This window comes from Oncorhynchus kisutch, linkage group LG1 (genome assembly GCF_002021735.2).
Source record: "Oncorhynchus kisutch isolate 150728-3 linkage group LG1, Okis_V2, whole genome shotgun sequence".
Taxonomy (NCBI): Eukaryota; Metazoa; Chordata; class Actinopteri; order Salmoniformes; family Salmonidae; genus Oncorhynchus; species Oncorhynchus kisutch.
This window is the reverse complement of record NC_034174.2, coordinates 45710239-45733363: the sequence shown is the minus strand read 5'-3', so window position 1 is coordinate 45733363 and position 23125 is coordinate 45710239. Positions and strand designations below refer to the sequence as shown.

Here is a 23125-nt window from a genome sequence, read left to right as displayed (position 1 = left end):
AGTTCTCGATTCCCCACATCATAATTCCTATACGTGGCGTTAAGGCGATGGGAGAAGGCGGCGCAGGGATGCAGCTTAAGGTACAGAGCAGAACGCTGGGAAAGGACCACCCCCACTCCAACATCTGAAGCATCTACCTCCACCACGAACTGACAGGACGGGTCCGGATGGATCAATATGGGAGCGGTGGTGAAGCGGTGCTTAAGGTCCAGGAATGCCCAGTCAGCAGCTGGGGACCACGTGAACGGGACCTTGGGAGAGGTGAGTGCTGACAGGGAGGAAGTCAGGGTGCTGTAACTCCGGATATATCGGCAATAGAAATAGGAAAATCATAAGAAACGTTGCAGCTGCACTCTGGAGGTGGGTTGGAGCCAATCCACCACTGCTCTCACCTTTTCCGGATCTGCACATTCCCAGCAGTGATGATGTATCCAAGGAAGGAGATGTTGGAGCGATGGAACTCGCATTTTTTGGCTTTGACAAACAGCTGGTTCTCCAGGAGGCAGAAGGACGGATACCCCCTGCAGCCAGGGAGTCCTCGATGTACGTCTTCATAGCCTTGGTCTCCGGACCCGACAGTGAATACAGCCGTCCCCCGACAGTGAATACAGCCGAGAATATTGATCCTGCAGTCATAGGGTCGATTCGGAGGAAGCAAAGTGGCCCAGGTCATGCTGAAAACCTCCCGGAGATCCTGGTACTCCGCGGGAACGGCAGAGAGGTTCGAGGCTTCTTCTGAGCCCACAGGAAGATGCCCTGGGGCAGGCTGCGCAGACTTCATGCAATGGGTGTGGCAGAACTGGTTCCAGCCCACAATAGTACCCCTTATCAACTGGACTGCTGGATTGTGGCGCTGGAGTCAAGAAAAGCCCAATACCACGGGAACCTGAGGAGACTTGATGAGAATAAACTGTATAGACTCACTGTGGTTCCGGACACACGCAGGTGGATAGGAGTAGTATTGTGGGTAACCCTGCCTATAGAGCGACCATCCAGTGCTCTAACGCTCAGAGGAGTGGAGAGTGGCTGAGTGGGGATGCCCAGCTCAGACACCAGGGTGGCGTCCATGAAACTCTAGTCGGCCCCAGAGTCAATGAGAACCCAGAGAGATATAGACTGGTCGCCCCGCAGCAGGATGGTATGGAGACGGGTGCGAGTAAGGGCAGAAGAAAAACTATCTGTATGGCCCACCTGTCTACTCATACATACTGATGAGCCTGGTCTCTTTAAAAGACCAGATGACACATAATGACCGGCAGTTCCGCAATACAGACAACTCTGGGTGTTAAGTCTGCGTAAGCATTCGGCTGGAGCCAGCCTAGCTCTGCCGAGTTGCATCTGCTCCAAAAAATGCGAGTCGGCAAACCTCGGAAACTCTCGGGGGAACTCGGGTAAGCTCGGACATTAGCGCTATGAGTGGAAGGACGAGGGCTACAGTTCTAAGTAACAAAAGTTAATTACAAAAAGAGGGGGCAGGCAAGCAACAGGTCAGGGGCAGGCAGAGGTCGGTAAACCCAGAACAGATTCCGAAAGGTACAGAACGGCAGGTAGGCTCAGGGTCAGGGCAGGCAGAGGTCAGTAATCCAGGGCAGTGTCACAAGGTACAGAACGGCAGGCAGGCTCGGGGTCAGGGCGGGCAGTGTGGTCAAAACCGGGAAAACTATGAAACCGGGACTAGAGAGAAAAACAAGAGTACTGGAAAAACTCTGGCAGGCTTGACGAGACAAGACAGACTGGCAACAGACAAACAGAAAACACAGGTATAAATGCACAGGGAAAATGGGCGACGCCTGGAGGGGGGTGGAAACAAGCACAAGACCGGTGAATCAGATCAGGGTGTGACAGAAAGAGGTATAGAAGAGAGGGATAGAGAGAGGGGGTAGAAACAAGGATACAGTAGGTGATAGAGAGAGTGGATAGGAGGCTTGGCCTTCCTGTCCACTGCTGACAGATCTATTCTGGAGTGTATTTCTGGATTTGGTTTGGCACAGTGAGACTGCGAGACTCCTCTCTCTTGCCCAACACTGTCCTCTACCCTTGACACGCCCTTGGCACTGGCAGTTGCCAGAGAGTTGTCGATAGCAACAAGCCAACATGGCTCAAAGTGATTTTCCTTCAGGGTTTGGTATGAACTAATCAGAGATGAGAAAGGCAAGACTGGTCCCATTTTCCTCAGGGAGGGGATCTTAGCCAATAGCTGGCTCCGAGACCAGGTCGAGCCTACTAACCATATCAGGTTCCAATCTGTGACCTAATTGTGACCCTATTTACTCATATATTTTCTGTTTACATTTTTTTCTTTATTTATAGAATTATCCATTGTTCCCTGTGTAGTACCTTTCCATAGTTCTCATTTTTGAGAGACATACAGCACAGGAGGTTAGTGGCACCTTAATTGTGGAGAACTGGCTCTTGTTAATGACTGAAGCAGAATAGGTGGAATTGCATCAAATGCATCAAACACATGGTCTCCAGGTGTTTGATACCATTCGCTCTGTTCCGGACATTATTATGAGCCGTTCTCCCCTCAGCAGCCTCCTACAGTGAGTGTAATGCAGACATTTAAAATGGGGAATCAAATATTGCCACCATGGAAATCTGATTCAATTGTGATGGCTTTATATATTATATATATTTTTTAAAAGGTACCAATAAGGTGCTTATTATTAACCTTTATTTATTTAACTAGGCAAGTCAGTTAAGAACAAATTCTTATCTTCAATGACGGCCTAGGAACAGTGGGCTAACTGCCTGTTCAGGGGCAGAACGACAGATTTATACCTTGTCAGTTTGGGGATTTGAACTTGCAACGTTTCGGTTACTAGTCCAACGCTCTAACCACTATGCTTCCCTGCCGCCCAGAAGGGGGGGCAACATGAGTGGCCCAGGCTAGAACTCTCTCCCCGTGGTACCATGGTCCATGCCTCTGTGGCGTTAGTGTCTGTCCTCTGGTCCAAAAAGCCAGCCAGCTGGCCATACAAACACACTTTGATACAGGCTGCTACATTGGCAGACTAATCTATTCTGGTCAGATTCCAGTGGTCTGGCAGAGTTTCTCCATATTATCCATAGCAGAATGCAGCCTAAGGGGCACTGATTGGCTGGACACTGACCAGGTCCAGGAAGTCTTGTGTCTGAAGCAGACGATACCAAACTGTATTTAAAAAAAGGCTGTGTTTACACAGGTAACCCAATTGTTTGTTTTTCTAACTAATTCGTCTTTTGAGCAATCAGATCAGGTCTTTTGCCAATAATTGGGCAAAATATCAGAAATGGGCTGCCTTTGTAAGCTATAACACTAGAAGCCTAAGCTAGAAGGATGCATGCATTTATCTTAATTCTCCAATATGTGGGATTGTTATTTATTTATTTTTTTACAATAATTATAATTTGTGTTCCATCTGATGCTGCTGGTTGTGTTCTGACGAATTGGGAAGTTGTTTCTGTAATTAATGAATAGCCAGAATGCTGTTCACTAGCAACGATACATTCACTCAAAGTCTTAGAAAGCCACTCAAACAAGGAACAGTGCTGTCCTTTCAGCATCTCTGTCTTGTGGTCAATCTCTGAGTACTGACCACTGGTCCAGAAATAGACACACTGACAGACCAGGGTCAGGGCTGATGCCAGAGCATATGGGTTGTTCCACAAAATTAGGCCCTTTGATATTTGAATTAGAAATGATGTACCGATATTTGAAAAGCCTATCATATTCAATGAAGTGCTCTTTAATATAGACCACATGGAGAATTCAATCATTCAGATATGTGATATGAATAAAGACTGGCTCAAGTGACAGAATTCGGCGTTTTGACATGTCCCTCTGCGCACCCTCTGTGACTGACAGGAAGATTTGAACCCACTTAACCCCAACATTTCTCCACGTTTTCACCATGACTATAAAGCCCTCAGTATTTTCTGAATATTGTTATTTATTTAACATGATTAATGATTAATTTGAAAGTTTTAAAAAAAACCTGTCCCTAATTTTAAGGTCAACCCTGTTATGTGAACTGAACTCTAGTTTTTATATGGTGAAACTATCAATGTTTCAAAAGAAGCGTTGAACATCTAATAGTAAAATCATAGTGGTGAGCTGGTTCTCACCAGCTGGTGAGCTGGTTCTAATCATTTTGTCCATTTTCTGGTGTTTTGTGGTGGGAAACGGAGTGGGTTGAGCATAACACGTCATCAACCCTGTGACCCATAGATAGACAGGCTTGAAATGTTTGAAGCTTGCATGCAATATCCCCTCCCTGTTGCACACAACAAACCTACATTTCCCCTGTCACAAGGGGATTTATGGCTGATTTCAAATTAAATCGTCAACCCTGTTAGTTTTAAAACCTCTTGAGATGGGAAAACACTTTTGTTTTTATTAAGCTGAACATGTGCTCTTTATGACAAAATGTTCAAATGAGGTGAAATCAAACGTTTTTTTCCCCCTCCACCAAGTCACACATCTCAAAAGGGTTTAGATAACACAGTGATTCTGATGGCCGGAGTTGTTGGTTTGAAAGTGGATATTTTTTTTTGCATGGGATATACAGTGCAATGGCCATCTCAGTCTCCGTCCTTCAACCAGAGTATGTGAGCGGAGTTGAGCGGTCGAAAATCCCGCTCATCAGTGCTTGCACAGCACTCCTGTTAATTATTTTTTTTTTAACCTTTATTTAACTAGTCAAGTCAGTTAAAAACAAATTCTTATTTACAATGACGGCCTACCACGGCCATACCCGGATGACGCTGGGCCAATTGTGCGCCACCCCGTGGGCTGGATGTGATACAGCCTGGAATCAAACCAGGGACTGTAGTGATGCCTTTTGCACTGAGATGCAGTGCCTTAGACCACTGCGCCACTCGGAAGCCCTGTGCTTCAAGTCCTTTCCATTCGCTTCATTCATTAACATTCCAATTGTCCTATTGAACCGCATATAAACACTCTAAATAGGTCAGAAGGAACTGAAATGAATTATTTATGTTATATTATTTCAATTATTTCAAGGCTGTAGCCACAAAGAAATACATTGTGAAGCATTTGCGAGTGCGACATGCTAGGCTGGTAGGGAGTCAGGGAAATTAAGTGTTTAAACAGCGTTTCATTGTATTAAATTAACCCTGTGGAAATCTAATTAACATAACACAAAAGTCCCCATCAAAATCCAACGCATCCGTCAATATTACCCTTCCCTCTTCCACATCTGTGGTGAAAGGTGACAGAGCTAGAGTGGTGTTTGTCAGACCATTTCATTTGTATTTAACATTTAACCTTTATTTAAGTAGGCAAGTCAGTTAAGAACAAATTCCTATTTACAATGACTGCCTACCCCGGCCAAACCCAGACGACACTGGGCCAATTGTGAGCCGCCCAATGGGACACCCAATCACGGCCGGATGTGATTGGGAGTCCCATAGGATACAATATAGATGAGTATTTGAATGACTTATTGCATACAGCCATTTTTGCTCATCTTTATTAAGGGTGTCAATTCCCGACCCACTGTTGAATTCTGAACTTTTCAATTGTGTCAGGACATGCATCTCCCCATACAGTACAGGAGAATATATTTCCCTCTTTACCACGCCATTGGTTAGGGAACAATTCACAGGGATTTTACCAGAAGACTATAATATTATCACATCATTGCCATCCAATTGACATTACAGTCTAAAGTTGTTATACAACATGGACTATACTTCACACATTAGTGGACATATCTGTCTATAACAGTGTATGAATAATGTGTTTGTACACTGAAACTGCAGTAAGTGTGTGTGTGTGTGTGTGTGCAGACGTGTGTGTGTGCAGACGTGTGTGTGTGTGCGTGTGTGCAGGTGTGTGTGTGCGTGTGTGCAGACGTGTGTGTGCGTGTGTGTGGGCGCGTGTGTGCAGACGTGTGTGGGCGCGTGTGTGCAGACGTGTGTGGGCGCGTGTGTGCAGACGTGTGTGGGCGCATGTGTGTGGGCGCATGTGTGCAGACAGATTTTCGTTTGTTTGACGAAATCAGCAGCTTGCCTGTTGACTTTGGAAATCGTGGTTCGGAGGGATTGGGGGTGGGGGGGGTCGGCAGAAGGAGAGAGAAAGAGAGTGAGTAAGCAAACGAGAGACGGAGGGAGAGAGAGAGAGAGAGAGAGAGAGAGAGCAAGAAAGACAATGTTCTGATACATTAAGGAGTCTTACAATTAAAAATCAAATAGCTAAGTAGTCCTTGGTATGACCATCTTAAAACAATGCCATATGTTAACTTAGACATTATTTCGTTGTATAAAATCATTATAGTCTATAAATTGCGCATATGGGCTGTGACTTATAATTAAATACAAATTAAACGATGCCTTATTAGCCTCAGTCTACAGTGCCTTTGAATACATTTTTAGAAACTCCAGTTTGGCCAGAGTCTGTGGCTACAGGCTCATGCGATGGTGCCTGGAGAGGGGAAACGAGAGTAGTAAAAAGAGAACGAGCAAGCTGGATAGATTGTCAGTGGCCATAGCTGGTGTTGAAATGTCCAGTGTAACCTTTCACCCGGTGGGGTACAAAGCCATGGCCTCTGTGACAGACTAGAGAGGCCAGCCAGCCTGACTCAGGCCAAGTAACTGCTCCAGCCCCAGTCCCAACCCGCTCCGACCAGGGCAAGCTGAGGTGGAGGTGGAGGTGGAGGTGGAGGGTAGTGGAGACGAGGGGGTTGGAGGGGAGGGTCATTGGAGGTATTGGTAGTGATTTTTTTGATTGCAAGGGGTGGTAGAAGGATGTTGGCGGTCAGGGAACCCACTACAGTACTACAGTTAACTATAGAATACTACAATACTTACTATAGCATTCTATAGTAAACAGAAGTATACTGTAGAATACTATATTACACACTGTAGTATCCCTGGGTCGTGTGTAGTACTTATTATAAAACATTGTAATATACTGTAAAATACTATAGTAAATACGAAAGTATTATAAAAAATAGAAATAATCCACAAATACACTACAGTTTGCAAAAACACAACCCTTTTTTTTACTATAGTAAATTCTACAGTATCTTATTTTCAAATACCCTGCCCATTACCCTCTCCAATATCTCAATATGGGACAGACGTTAGTGGGAACCATACAGGTTATAGAAACGAAGCGAAGCGCTGAATTAGCGGTTCAGACCCCAGTCCTACATACCTACAGGTTATGGAACATTTGCTCTTTTACTATTTTTCCAGTAGCATTCCTGAAGGAGAAAGCCTCCACTTCCATGTCAAAGATAATAAAACAAAAACACTACAGTAAATATTACAGTATACTACAGTCTGCAAAAACACTACATGATTTACTATAGTATATACTAGTTTTCTTTTACTACAGTATTTATACCATAGTTAACTGTAAATACTACAGTATACTACAGTAAATACTACACTATCCACTGTAGTGTTTTTGCAGACTTTAGTCCTGTGTGTGGACCAAGTGATCTTGGGTCACATAATGCATGTAGAAAAACCACTTCACTAGTGTTATGCAAGAGCCTTCCCATCAGCGTTGTATTGATTTGAGATATCATGGCTTTACCTCAGTGTTATCTGTGGTGTCTGTGGGAAGATCCACATGAACATTTAGTTGCACATTGGTCATTGTGAGTGGTTCCATTGTGTTGGAGGAGGAACTGATACCTTGTTCTGTCTTGTTGCTGTGTGATTGCTCTCGCGTTCCCTCAGTCCACATTTGTCTGATAAATGAGGATTTCTTGTCAAAGTGAAGGCATATAAACCTCCCACGAATAGTGTGCTGTTTGAATGTGTGCTGACCAATAACTCACATTCTCTACAAAGAGGTCAAGGGACACACATGTACGCATGCATGCATTCCCAAACACAAAGACACACTGTGTGTGTACTGTTACAGTTCTGAGTTATATTGCATAAGACAAAGGGCAGAGCTCAGCTTGAACACAACCATTAGAACACAACCATTAGAACACAACCATTAGAACACAACCATTAATGTTAATGATAAACCAATCTAATCTGGTTTAGATGTATTTAAATATATTTAGATTTATTTATATATATTTTTTATCCCCCTTACATTCTAAAAATCAAACATACTTTGTTTGCATGACCTTATATACAGTAAATTATGCTAAGTAGTATCTTTCTCTCTCTCAGTGGAGGATGAAGTGCTGTACCTGTGACTCCAGGAACCCATCCAGTCAGTTGGCTCACACCATCCAGAACGTTCTATCCACCGCTGGACCCAACAGGTGGTGGCAGGCCAGGAAAGGTGAGGGGATTACAGAGCTACAGGACACATGTTGTGAGTGACCCATCCTAAAACTTTCTTATCGTGACCCACCAAAATAAAGTAAACCTATGTTTCTTTAGACGTGAGTCCGGTCACCCTACAGTTGGACCTACAGAACCTGTTTCAGCTGGACACAATCATTCTGGCCTTCAAGGTAAGACCCAGCTGCCAGAGCAGCATGGTCAGGGCTTTTCCAATGTGCAAGGGCAGAATTGTCTTTTTTTAAAATGCTGTACAATCTTATGGACTGATTTTACGGTTGCCTCTATACACAGGGTCCCCGCCCTAGTGCGCTGGTGGTGGAGAGGACGTTGGATAATGGTCAAACCTGGCAACCGTCACTCTACATGGCCTCAGACTGTCGCTCGGCCTTCCCTGGCATTGCCATGACAATGCCACGCTCTCTGGACCAGACCTACTGCTACACCCTACCCCCTGTCCCCGCTAACTCTTACCAGGACCAGACTGTAAGGGTGTAGTCTCCCTAGGCAGACAGTTGCCTCCCACAATGTAGGGTCGGGTTTATGAGATAACGGGGTAACAACGTTGGAAACTGGAGGAAATTCCCATGATAATTTGTGTTAGCCAGAGATTAAATGTTCTGCTGTTCCCCTTTTTGATTTTCCTCATTGCATTACACAGATTCAGTTCAGCCCCTTGCGCCAGTTCTCTAGCATCAGCGTCCCCAATGGGCAGAAGATTCAAGGTAAGATAAACATGATCAAGAATATTCACTTACCCATCCATGACACTCACCCACTGTTACTATGGACAATGTAATGTCCTTATGCATTATATTTGAGCCATTTAGCAAGTGCTCTCCTCCAGAGCCACTTACACCTTTCATGATTGAACATTCCTGATTCAATGAGATGCTTTGCCCAGTGATTGACAGCTCTCTCTCGGTCCCCAGAGGTGTCAGGATTGACAGGCCTGCGGGTGAAGTTGACTGAGCTGGGTGCTGTGCCCCGCTTGCCCGGCCGCACCCCCTCTCTGTTTTATGCCCTCAGAGAGATGAGAGTGATGGGCACCTGCCTCTGCCACGGCCATGCCAACCGCTGTCTGCAGGATACTACTGCCAACCAGATGCCTAGCATACAGGTATGATACTACAGCCAACCAGATGCCTAGCACACAGGTATGATACTACTGCCAACCAGATGCCTAGCACACAGGTATGATACTACTGCCAACCAGATACCTAGCACACAGGTATGATACTACAGCCAACCAGATGCTTAGCACACAGGTATGTTACTACTGACAACCAGATGCCTAGCACACAGGTATGATACCACTGCCAACCAGATGCCTAGCACACAGGTATGATACCACTGCCAACCAGATGCCTAGCACACAGGTATGATACTACTGCCAACCAGATGCCTAGCACACAGGTATGATACTACTGCCAACCAGATGCCTAGCACACAGGTATGATACTACTGCCAACCACCTAACACACAGTTATAGTATACCTAACGCATACAACACACATCTACAGGCCAACTGCTGTCTGCCTAAGACTATTACCAACCACCTATACCCAACCAGAGTATGTGAGCAGAGCGAAGCGAGAAGCGTGCCCAATTTGACTGGAGCGTGGAGCGAGATTCCCAAAGGATGGAGCATCGGCCTTCTCGCCCACTCCAATAGCGCTCACTTCATGTGCTCACGTCATGCCCAGCCCAGCGTGCATTTGTAGTCTACTTGTGTGCTGCTATGGAAACTTGCTTTAGCTAGTCATGGAGTTGAAAAGACACCTACCCAAAAGCATGATGGTGTACTTACTACATGCACATGTTACAAGACAGGAACAAGGTGGGTAGCTAATGAAGTGTGTCATTGTAGCAAAGTATTTATAAACGCAAAATCAAATCCCTTAAAAGTTTCCTTCATTTTTGTTCTATTATCATCTATACAATAAGCCATTATTGATTTTGGCCCAATAGGCCTGGCATATTCCAACTTCTAAGGAGCTTTCCGTTTTGAATGGGTCATTTTGCCTAAAAACCTTTTAGACCTACCTATAGAAGAAAACTCTGCATCCCTGTCCAGCCTGGCAAGAGTGGACAAAAGGGTATTTAGCATCCCTAGTTGTTCTGCAAGCGTGGAGAGGATACTCTTCGCTACTGACCTGCTCTCCAGACACCATCACATGAGCCAGAAACCACAGACTCTGGCCAAACTGGTGTTTCTAAAAATGAATTCAAAGGCACTGTAGACTGAGCCTAATAAGACATTTTTTGTTTAATTTTATATTTAATTCTAAGTAGGTCACAACCTATATGGACCATTTATAGATTAAAATGATTTTATACAACAAAATGTTTAAATGCTGAGCGCTTAATGTCCCTGACTCCCAACCAGCATAGTGTGTCGCACTCACAAATGCTTCACAATGTATTTCTTTGTAGGCTAGAGCCTTGAAATAATTGAAATAATATAGCCTAAATAATTCATTTCTGTTCCATTTTCCATTCCTGACCTATTTAGTGTTTATATACTATTTGTATTTATATTTATTTATATTTCTTATGGATCCCCTTGGCAGCAGCTACTCCTCCTGGGGTCCAGCAATAATGAAGGCAGTAATTAACATTATAATATACATTCTAAACATTAAAATACATTTTCCAACAGATTTCACAATACATTAAGTGTGTGCCCTCAGGCCACTACTCTACTACTACACACATGGCTACATGGCTGTATGTAGTACTGTGCGCCTGTCATAGTCCGTTCTGGACTTGAGAACTGTGACGAGACCTCTGGTGGCATGTCTTGTGGGTATGCATGGGTGTCCGAGCTGTGTGCGAGTAGTTTAGACAGACACCTCTGTGCATTCAACAAGTCAATACTTCTTACAAAAGCAAGTAGTGATGAAGTCAATCTCTCCTCTACTTTCAGCCATGAGAGATTGACATGCATATTATTAATGTTAGCTCTTCATGTACATTTAAGGGCCAGCCATGCTGCCATGTTCTGGGCCAGTTGTAATTTTCCCAAGTCCCTCTAGGGCCTGTAGGACCTGCCTTGTGGATATTGTTGTTAAGAAGGTAGAGCAGCACTTTAATATGGACAGGCCTCTCCTCATCTTAGCTACTGTTGCACCAATATGTTTTCACCATAACAGTTTTACAATCCAGGGTTACTCCAAGCAGTTTAGTCTCCTCAACTTGCACAATTTCCACATTGTTCATTACATGATTTAGTTGAGGTTTAGGGTTTAGTGAATGATTTGTCTCAATATAATGCTTTTAGTTTGAAATATGTGGGACTAAGCTATTTATTGCCACCTAATCTGAAACTGACTGCAGCTCTTTGTTAAGTGTTGCAGTGATTTCACTCACTGTAGAAGCTGACGTGTATAGTGTTGAGTCATCCGCATACATAGACACACAGGCTTTACTCAGAACCAGTGGCAGGTCATTAGTAAAGATTTTAAAAAGTAAGGGGCCTAGACAGCTACCCTGGGGAATGGCTGATTCTACCTGGATTATGTTGGAGAGGCTACCATTAAAGAACACCCTCTGTGTTCTGTTAGACGGGTAACTCCCAATCCACAGTGTAAAGGGGTATAAAGCCATAACATATACATTTTTATAGCAGTATACTATGATCGATAATGTCAAAATATAATGTCACTGAAGTCTAACAAAACAGCTCCCACTATCTTTTATTATCAATTTCTCTCAGCGAATCATCAGTCATTTGTGTAAGTTGAATGTGCATGTTTGAATGCACGTCTCTATCAGCGTGCTGAACGTCTGTTGTTAATTTATTTACGGTAAACTAGCATTGTATCTGGTCAAACACAATTTTTTCCTAAAGTTTACTAAGCCTTGGTAACAGGCTGATTGGTCAGTTATTTGAGCCAGTAAATGGGGCTTTACTGTTCTTGGTAGTGGAATGACTTTTGTTTCCCTTCAGGCCTGAGGGCACACACTTCTTTGTAAGCTTAGATAGAAGAGATGGCAAATAGGAGTGGCAATATATTCCGCTATCATCCTTAGTAATTTTCCGTCCAAATTGTCAAGACCCAGGTGGCTTGTCATTTTTGATAGACAACAATCATGTTCTCACCTCTTCCACATTCACTTTACTGAATTCAAAATTACAACACTTGTCTTTCATAATTTGATCAGTTATACTTGGATGTGTTGGTTCTGCGTTTGTTGCTGGCATGTCATGTCTAAATTTGCTAATCTTGCCAATTAAAAAATCTATGAAGTTGGCAATATCAGTGGGTTTTGTGATGAATGAGCCATCTCATTCAATGAATGAATGATTGAGCTGAGTATGCCTTTTTGCCCAAAATGTAATTTAAGGTGCTCCAAAGCATTTTACTATAATTATTTATATACTTTATCTTTGTTTCATAGTATAATTCTTTTTGTTCTGTTCAGTCACATGATTTCTCAATTAGCAGTAGGTTTGCCAATCGGTTGTGCAGCAAGTTGTTAGAGCATTGGACTAGTAACCGAAAGGTTTCATGTTCAAATTCCTGAGCTGACAAGGTACAAATCTGTCGTTCTGCGCCTGAACAGGCAGTTAACCCACTGTTCCTAGGCCGCCATTGAAAATAAGAATTGGTTCTTAACTGACATGCCTAGTTAAATAAAGGTCAAATGTAAAAAATACACACCACAGACCAGCAAATATTCTTTACATCAACATAGGAATCACTACAAAACCTCTTGTAGGACCTTTTTATACACAATATTAGGTACAGCCTTTGGATCTCTGGTTTTCCTAGATATGGCTACCATATTGTCATCGCTACATCTGATGGATTTGGATACAGCTTTACAGCAGATTTCTGCAGCGTTACCAAAGATGTGATCAGTACATGTGGATGTGGATTTCATCCCTGGGCTGTTTGTAAATACTCTGGTAGGTTGACTGATAACCTGAACCAGGGTTGCAGGCACTGGTTACAGCTTTAAGCTTTTTCTTGAGTGGGCAGCTTGACAAAAGCTAGTCAATATTTAGCTCACCCAGAAAATATACTTTTCTGTTGATATCACATACATTATCAAGCATTTCACACACAGATACTGACTGTTAGCGCGGTGGTCTATAGCAACTTCCTACAAGATTGGGCTTTATAGGTATTGCTACCACTATACCAAAGGTATTATCTAAGTGAGTTTCTGAGATGGTCAGTAAATTAATTTTCTAGATTTCATGAACCTTATTTATTAGGCTACATATGTTAATGTGGGCTATTTTTAGCACTTTTCTGGGATGCTTGATTGTTTTCATTGCTTTACTGGGAAGCTTATCAGAACTAGACATGACAGTGATATTGGACCAGAGATAATTGGAGGCTTTTCAGAGCCTTTTAGGGTGTTGATCGGCTCAATAAAATCCTGTTTCATTAGCTCTGATTAGCCCTTTTTTAAATGTAATTTGATCCCACGTGCACTACGACAGCAGCAGCCCTTGGCACCCGGGAGGCCTGATGTGCGAGGTAGCCCGGGAGGCCTGATGTGCGAGGTAGCCCGGGAGGCCTGATGTGCGAGGTAGCCCGGGAGTCCTGATGAGTGAGGGAGCCTGGGAGGTCTGATGTGCGAGGTAGCCCGGGAGGCCTGATGTGCGAGGGAGCCCGGGAGGCCTAATGTGCGAGGGTGCCCAGGAGGCCTGATGTGCGAGGGAGCCCAGGAGGCCTGATGTGCAAGGGAGCCCGGGAGGCCTGATGTGCGAGGGAGCCCGGGAGGCCTGATGTGCGAGGCCTGTGGTAGAAACCTTCTGAGCTGTACCCTCAGGAGATAGGGTAGAGGATGAAGGAGCAGAAATCTCTGGCAGGTGGGAGAAACTGTTGGGTCAGCAGGATTGGATCCCCCAAAGCTATTTCAGCCCCATTCATCAAAAGACAGCTGCCTTGCGCTGGGCTTGGGGTGTGTGACGTGCCTCCACTGGGATGCAGGATCGATAACCGTGGCATCTGCCAGGATTATTCTCCAAGGGGGGTGGGGAGGGGCGGCCGGGATGGGAGGTCGGGGTAGGATAGGAGGAGTGGGTGAGATGCGAGGGGAGAGGTGACTTCACTAGGGAGGGGTCTTTGCAGGGCAGCCCAGTCCGTCAGAAAGTGGCAACACGGTGGCGAGGCAGTGGCACGACGACCAGGCTGAGGAGTAGAAAAGGAAAAGGTCTTAATGTGGGACCTATCCAGGATACACTGCAATGTTTCAATTTGTTACTCTTGACGTTCAGCTCAGACAATATTGTGACAGTTTCCACATTGGAAATTTGGCCGGCCAATATTATCCCGGGAACTGTGCAAAATAGTTGCAGCTCCTACATGGGAATAAATGTTCACCGTAGTGTCTAAAAGTGGTTGCTGCCAGTCTGGTAAAAGTCAGTTCCCCTGATGGGGGAAAGTGGTGGATGCCACTTTGAAAAAAAATGCAGTTAAAATCCATGCAAATAAAATGGGTTGGTGAGGAATCAACTAAAAGTAAATCAATCCACACAGTGTGACAGTTAGATTAAATCAGCACAGTTATAGGCAGCAAGCCAGAAGCAAGCCAGAACCCAACCACAGACTAGAAATCAGCCAGCACTAGGACCTACAATAATAAAACCAAGAGGCACAAAACTCGACAGCATAACAGGAGCAAGGAGAGAACTATGACTTACTCAAGGCGATTAAATGCTGGGAACCATCAAAACAGCAACGCAACGGAGGTCATACCTGTATGATAGCCAGGAGAGAAACACCTTGGAGGTAGTTTTCAGTACAGGCTGGTAGAAGCTGGGAGGGTGGCAAGCGCTATAGTCCACAAACATCCAAGGCACATTGACTCTGTATGCAATATTGTACTATTGTCCAGTGTGTTTACAGCCAGATGAACCATAGGTAGATGGAGACCAACAGAAATCTGTACAAATCTTTTCAGCTACAAACTAATGGGACCCAGGACATGCTTGCTGCCATCTTAAAAAGTGGGTGTGGCTTCAGTTTAATATGACATGAAGCCTATTTGAAATGACGAGTGATTCTCACGTTCACCCTTTCATGTTTATTCAAATATTTTCATTCAAATCATATGGTTTGGTTTCAGTACTTCAAAACCAAATGGTAGGTCCAGGTCACAACAACAGACTGGTGTTGGTTATGTTGTGATTTTAATGAATGGAGCGAATTTGGAGCACAGTTTCCCCCCCCCCCTGTGAGGACAGAGCGGTTTTTAGAAGAGCGGTTGGAAAAGGAAGTGCGCTTCGATGAGCGGGATTTCCGACCACTCAACTATGCTCACATACTCTGTACCGAAAACACATAGGCACATACACTGAGTGTACAAAACATTAGGAACACCTTCCTAGTATTCAGTTGCACCCCATTTTGCCCTGAGAACAGCCTCAATTCGTCGGGGAATGGACTCTACAAGGTGTCGAAAGCGTTTCACAGGGATGCTGGCCCATGTTGACTCCAATGTTTCCTACTGTTGTGTCATGTTGGCTGGATGTCCTTTGGGTGGTGGACCATTGTTTATACACACGGGAAACATGACACCTAATACTACCCTGTTCAAAGCATTGAAATATTTTGTCTTGCACATTCACCCTCTGAATGTGTCTCACTCTCCCTGTGTGTTGCAGGTTAGTGCTCAGTGTGAGTGTCAGCACAACACAGCAGGTGTAAACTGTGAGCAATGTGCTGATCTCTACAACGACTTGCCCTGGAGATCTGCAGAGGAAGGAAACACACACACCTGCAAACGTATGCAACCACTGATGCCTTAATACACCGACTGCATCTTTTTGTTTATTTGCATGTCTGCAGGAGTAGGAGGACTTTACTAAAGTAGCGCATAATCAGCAAATATAAGTCATCTTCCTATGGAGACTGAACACCCTCAGTACAGTTGCGAGTGAGTGGACGGAACACATGCAGCCACAGATGCGTTGATATGTTGATATGATATGTTGAATATTTCCTCTGTTGCTGCCCCCTGTAGGTTGTGAGTGTAACAACCACGCCCAGCGGTGCCGTTTCGACCCATCTGTGTATGAGGCGAGTGGATGGAGGAGTGGGGGAGTGTGTGAGGGCTGTCTGCACCACACAACCGGTCCTAAATGTGACCGCTGTGCCCCTGGATACCAACCCAACCACCGGAGCAGCATAGACCAGCCTGATGCCTGCATACGTGAGTGATCTTAAGACCGGGTTTAATAATATATATTCATCAAATACTACTGCCTTTATTCCTCGTTCTCTCCTACTATAGGTTTAATCAGCACCACAATATGCTGCAGTGTTCTAATATCTTTGTTGTGTTTCTGTTTTGTTCCCTGTGTTTTGTACAGGCTGCCATTGCAGTGCAGAGGGGGCGGAGAATGGGGGTCGGTGTGATGATGTCACAGGGTCGTGTCGCTGCAAGATGGGATACTATGGCCTGACTGCCTCCAACCCTCTGGGCTGCACGAGTGAGTCGCCTTTCACCCTTGACCCTGAACCCGTTCATAAACTCTCCCTGTGTTATGATTACTTACAACTGTATTCGCCATACTGTGGTGGTGTCCAGAGTGTATGTGTATGTCTATCCCCATCTGACTGTATGTCTTCTCCAGAGTGCTTCTGCAGTGCAGAGGGCTCCCTGTCCAGTGTGTGTGACCCTGTGAGCGGTCAGTGTCCCTGTCGACCTTACCACCAGGGGCTGACTTGTGAACTCTGTTCCCGTGGTTACTGGAACCCCTCCTCCCTCCACGGCTGTGAGCCCTGTCGCTGTGACCCCACCAACTCCCATGGTGACACCTGCGACCGGAGTACGGGTCAGTGTCAGTGCAGGTCAGGGTTCGGAGGTCGTACCTGTACAGAATGTCCTGACAACACTTATGGAGACCCCCTCATTGGCTGCAGACGTAAGTGACCGGTCGTGTTCTGTCATAGAAAGGTTCAAAGGTTCTTAGACATGCTTTGTTCAATGCTTTGATCAATTCAGTCCAAATGGACAACTATGTCAAACAATTTCTTTCCTCTTCATGTCGCCCTCCCTTTCTCCGTCTCCCTCTCTCTCCACCTCCACCCTCTCTCCCTCTCTCCCTCTCTCTGCAGTGTGTCAGTGTGCTGCTGGAGGCATGGTACCAGGAGGCTGTGATAAGCGTACAGGGGCCTGCCGGTGCCGTATTGGTGTCATAGGTACTCATTGCGATGCCTGTAGCCGAGGCCATGTTTACTCCTTTCCCGACTGTGAAGTCTGCCCCTCCTGCTTCTTCTCTCTGGACTCCTACATCCAGAACCTCACCCTGGGCCTAGAGAGACTCTCCACCAGAATCCCCTCTCGTCCTGGCGGCTCGTTGCCCACCGGTGTGGGTCTCCGCATCCAGGCCTTGGAGGCCACTCTCATCCAGATACGTGACTCTCTCCCACTCCCAACTCCCTCTATGAGACAAGTCAACGACGCCCTCTTTCAGCTACGCAGACTAAGGTAGGGAGATGTTCGGATGTCCCCAGGAAAACGTAGAATGTCCAAATAAATGTGGGCATCAGATTCCATAACCTGCAATACTTTGCTTTCAAAATTAGATATTTTCGTTGTACAAATGTAAACACCCCTAGATCTGAAGGTCACTGTCCTTCATTACCTAGCTCACCATCCCTCATCCCCATTGTAATCGTCCAGGGACCAGTTAGATCAGGTGGATGGGGATCTGTCACCCCAAGGCCGAGGCCTCGAGCTAGGCTCACAGCTGGACGAGTTGCATGCTCTCCTGGGCGGTCTGGGTCTGCTGTACAACTCCAAGAGAGATGCTCTAAGGAACCCTATCAACTCCAACAATGCAGGTGAGAGAGATACGCCACCGCAGAACTGTGAGCACCATCTGTGTCTGACCACAAAAAGGCTCAGTGAGGAATTTAGAATCCAGAAATCAAAATTAGAGCCATATCGACTTGAGACCCGTCTGGTTTTGTTTTAGCTCATTTATGGCTGCTAACACAGCTGTTTGTCTGTCGTCTTGGTTTGTTCTCTCTCAGGGGCCTTCTCTTCTATAAAGAATGCCTATGACAAGTCCACGGATGCGGCGAAGAGTGTGGATGCTAGTGGGAAGACTGTAGATCAATCTTCAGCGGTCAGAGAGGACGCTCTTGACCTCCAGAACCAGGTTCAACCAGAAAACACCAGAGACCTGGAGAAACTCAACCAGCAGCTGAACACCAAACCTGACCTCTCACCCACTGCCAAGCAGGTAAGCTTAACCCTAGAATTAACCCTAGACTTAGCCCTAGCCTTAACCAAATACCTAGCCATAACCCTAGCTTTAACCCTTAACCCTAAACCCTAGACCTAGCCTTAACCCTAGCTTTAACCCTTAACCCTAAACCCTAGACCTAGCCTTAACCCTAGCTTTAACCCTTAACCCTAGACCTAGCCCTAGTCTTAACTCTAGACCTAGCCCTACCCTTAACCCTAATTCCACCTTAACGTGACTGTGTATTTTTATTCCCTGTCTCTCAGGTGTGTGGCAGTGTGCACTCTGCCCCTTGTACCCCTGCCCAGTGTGATGGTGAGCTGTGCCCTGCGGAGAGGGCGCCACCCTGTGGTCGTGGCGAGAGTTGCGTTGGGGCTCTGCCTCTGGGGACCCGAGCTGTGAGGGATGCTGAGGAGGTAAAGGACAGACTGCAGCAGCTCAATGGGAAGATCACACAGGCTGCTGCACAGGTAGGAGGTGACACTTGTTTGTTTACTGTATGTTATAACCTATATAACTGTTTATTGGGTTTGAATACTGACATGTAGTATATGTCCTTCAGTCAATTAAGTGGTTTGTTTCATCACATGGCGTTCAATGCTTTGCTCCTTTCTCCATTCAATGCACAGATCCAGAAAACACAGGACACGGTCAATCTGGTCAGACAGTCCACGGACGATCTGGTCAATCAGATGAGGCGGGCCAGGGATGACTTGGAGGCAGATCTGCAGGAGACAAGATACTTTGTTAAAGAGCTGAAGGACTTCCTGTCAGGTGACACATCGACGGTTATGTTCCAGTACCTTCAATAACCTATTTACACTGTTTTATTAGTAGTAAAGGTATTGAAGTAGTAGTATTGCATCTTTGTGAGTGTGTGGTTCACTGACATTCCCCTCGTCTCTCCCTTCCCCTCTCTAACACTCTTTCTCATCCTCCCTCCTGCAATCCTCTTCTCTCTCTCCCTCCCTCCTTGACTCCAGACCCGTCGTCAGACCCAACAGACATCAGCACGGTGAGTGAGTGGATCTTGAACGCCAAGCTGCCTCTCAGTCTGGCAGCTCTGAAGAGGAAGCTTCAGGAGATCAGAGCCCTGGCGGCAGGACTCCCAGACAGCAAAGCAGTCCTGGACCAGGCTGGACCACAGCTCGACACCGCCCGGCGCCTGCTACAGGAGGCCCAGGACGCCAGGTATAACACCTTATGACCTCTTACGTCACTCTTATGACAGGGCTATGTACTGGAAGCCGCCATGGTTTAAGTAAAGTGTTAGTTGTAATTGATGTCATGTATGAAAATGCTGTGTGGTTTCAGAAGTCCCTTTAACGTTACTGAGACTGCTGTGAATGTTGCCGTAAGGTTGCTGTAACATTGTCCTAACTTTGTTGTGTGCTGTGTGACAGGGACGCTGGGCTGGGTGTGAAGGATGATGTTGACGGGCTGCTGGAGGGCTTCACCGCCTTGGAGGGCTCTCTCTCTGGCCTGAACGACAAAGTGCAGGACAGCCTGGACATAGTGGAAGACATCAGCAACAGTCTCGCACAGGTGAGCGAGAGATGAACGAGTCCATTTGAGCTAATGTGCTCCAATAAGTACAATTACGCTTTCAAACTAGTCTGACACTGATTGTTTTGCCTCCATTTTTCCAAATCCTTCACAGCTTCTTACCTTACTATTCCTCTCTCATTTTGATCCCCTCCTCCCTCCAGACCAAGGCCCAGTTGACTCCCGCGGTGAAGGCTCTAGGGGAGGTGTCTGCCCTGGCTGACGGAATGAAACCTCAGCTGGAGGGGCTCAAGGCGCTGGTGCGCTCTGGAGGTCTGCTGGCCCAGAATGCTGAGGGAGAGGCCAATAAGGCTAACAAGGAGGCAGATGCTGCGACCAGGGTGAGTGTGTGTTAAGGTATATGTGTGTGTGTGGTACTGTTCATGCATGCCTACTGTTTATACGTGTGTGTATGTGTACGTGTATGTCAGTGGAGGCTGCTGGCGGGAGGGCGGCTCATAATAATGACTGGAACGGAGCATGTTTGATGTATTTGATACCATTCCACTCATTCGGCTCCAGACATTACCGCGGGCCCGTCCTCCCCAATTAAGGTGCCACCAACCTCCTGTGGTATGTGTGTGTGTGTGTCCATGTGTATGTGTCTGTGTCTGTGTGTGTGTGCTAAACTGCCTGTCTCTTTGTTTATAGGACCTGGCGTCCCTAGAGAAGCAGCTGGAGCAGCTGCGTGCTGCAGAGAGGACCAGTGGTCATGGCGATGGGACGGGGCCGACAGGTGAGCGTCTCCGGAAGCTGCAGGAGGAGGCTGGTTCTCTGGCCCAGGACACTGGAGACATGATGAAGGCACTAGCAGGTACGGAGGAGGATAGCGAGGGGATACAAACACACCTGGCAAATTTGATTTGATTTGACTGTTTGCACAGCCCATCCAGTATGCAGGCATAATGCGTTTGTGGAACATTGGCTCGATTCATTCCATATTGCTGAAGTTCACCTAACTCTCAATGTCCTCCTTGACTTCATAGTCTGAAATGGCTCTTTGATATTTTCGGCACAATGTGTCGATGATGAAGAGGGCTGTGCTTTTACTGGTTGGCTCTCCTCTTTCTCACTTAAAACCCCCCACACGCAAAGCCACACACAGCCGCAGAGCGCCGCCCGCTTCCATTACAATGGTTGGATTTTCTAATCCAAACAACGAGAGGTTTCAACCCCTGAGGAAAATTTCTTTTTGAGAGAACCAAGCAAACTGAGTGACTATTGCATTAACAAACGGCCTCCTTTCCAGACCAGTGTGGTCACAGCGCTCCCTGCACTGTGAGTCACGTGGGTCGCGTCAGCCGGCCTGGACATGTACACCGTTGACTGTGAATGCAGTCTCCCCTAACGCGGGAACATTGCATTTAAATGTCAATAGCCGCTACAACGCTGATCTTCAGAACTACGGATTGAATCGAGCACTAAAGGCACTGATTGCTGAAATGATGTGATGATGAGGATCATTCCCCTCTCTGGCTTTTATATATGTTTGACATGTGATGAATGCGCTGTATATAGCCTCACTACTGTTATTTTACTGCTGCTTTATTTATTTTTTATTTTTATTTTTAACTTATCAATTTTTTACTTTACACTTACTTAAAACTGCATAGTTGGTTAATTAAGGGCTTGTAAGTAAGCATTTCACTGTAAGGTCTACTACACCTGTTGTATTCGGAGCATGTTACAAATCAAATTTGATTTGATATACATTGGGGGAAAAAAGTATTTAGTCAGCCACCAATTGTGCAAGTTCTCCCACTTAAAAAGATGAGAGAGGCCTGCAATTTTCATCATAGGTACACTTCAACTATGACAGACAAAATGAGAAATAAATATCCAGAAATTCACATTGTAGGATTTTTAATGAATTTATTTGCGAATTATGGTGGAAAATAAGTATTTGGTCACCTACAAACAAGCAAGATTTCTGGCTCTCACAGACCTGTAACTTCTTCTTTAAGAGGCTCCTCTGTCCTCCACTCGTTATCTGTATTAATGGCACCTGTTTGAACTTGTTATCAGTATAAAAGATACCTGTCCACAACCTCAAACAGTCACACTCCAAACTCCACTATGGCCAAGCCCAAAGAGCTGTCAAAGGACACCAGAAACAAAATTGTAGACCTGCACCAGGCTGGGAATACTGAATCTCCAATAGGTAAGCAGCTTGGTTTGAAGAAATCAACTGTGAGAGCAATTATTAGGAAATGGAAGACCTACAAGACCACTGATAATCTCCCTCGATCTGGGGCTCCACGCAAGATCTCACCCCGTGGGGTCAAAATGATCGCAAAAATCCCAGAACCACACGGGGGGACCTCGTGAATGACCTGCAGAGAGCTGGGACCAAAGTAACAAAGCCTACTATCAGTAACACACTATGCCGCCAGGGACTCAAATCCTGCAGTGCCAGACGTGTCCTCCTGCTTAAGCCAGCACATGTCCAGGCCCGTCTGAAGTTTGCTAGAGAGCATTTGGATGAACCAGAAGAAGATTGGGAGAATGTCATATGGTCAGATGAAACCAAAATATAACTTTTTGGTAAAAACTCAACTCGTCGTGTTTGGAGGACAAAGAATGCTGAGTTGCATCCACAGAACACCATACCTACTGTGAAGCATGGGGGTGGAAACATCATGCTTTGGGGCTGTTTTTCTGCAAAGGGACCAGGACGACTGATCCGTGTAAAGGAAAGAATGAATGGGGCCATGTATCGTGAGATTTTGAGTGAAAACCTCCTTCCATCAGCAAGGGCATTGAAGATGAAACGTGGCTGGGTCTTTCAGCATGACAATGATCCCAAACACACCGCCCGGGCAACGAAGGAGTGGCGTCGTAAGAAGCATTTCAAGGTCCTGGAGTGGCCTAGCCAGTCTCCAGATCTCAACCCCATAGAAAATCTTTGGAGGGAGTTGAAAGTCCGTGTTGCCCAGCAACAGCCCCAAAACATCACTGCTCTAGAGGAGATCTTCGTGGAGGAATGGGCCAAAATACCAGCAACAGTGTGTGAAAACCTTGTGAAGACTTACAGAAAACGTTTGACCTCTGTCATTGCCAACAAAGGGTATATAACAAAGTATTGAGATAAACTTTTGT

At 45.7% G+C, this 23125-nt stretch overlaps 1 protein-coding gene across 1 annotated transcript in view; it reads left to right on the top strand.

The window, feature by feature from the left end:
* Nucleotides 1-23125, top strand: part of LOC109869658 (laminin subunit beta-3-like) — a 30009-nt gene that overhangs the window by 3836 nt on the left and 3048 nt on the right. The window contains exons 4-21 of the mRNA XM_031834061.1: nt 8146-8260; nt 8362-8435; nt 8557-8748; nt 8924-8987; nt 9195-9382; nt 15890-16010; nt 16249-16437; nt 16598-16717; nt 16862-17152; nt 17346-17718; nt 17914-18074; nt 18267-18478; nt 18748-18951; nt 19111-19255; nt 19465-19672; nt 19885-20026; nt 20191-20367; nt 20678-20840. Coding sequence (XP_031689921.1) covers nt 8146-8260; nt 8362-8435; nt 8557-8748; nt 8924-8987; nt 9195-9382; nt 15890-16010; nt 16249-16437; nt 16598-16717; nt 16862-17152; nt 17346-17718; nt 17914-18074; nt 18267-18478; nt 18748-18951; nt 19111-19255; nt 19465-19672; nt 19885-20026; nt 20191-20367; nt 20678-20840 — 3139 coding nt within the window. The remainder of the gene's footprint in view (nt 1-8145; nt 8261-8361; nt 8436-8556; nt 8749-8923; nt 8988-9194; nt 9383-15889; nt 16011-16248; nt 16438-16597; nt 16718-16861; nt 17153-17345; nt 17719-17913; nt 18075-18266; nt 18479-18747; nt 18952-19110; nt 19256-19464; nt 19673-19884; nt 20027-20190; nt 20368-20677; nt 20841-23125) is intronic.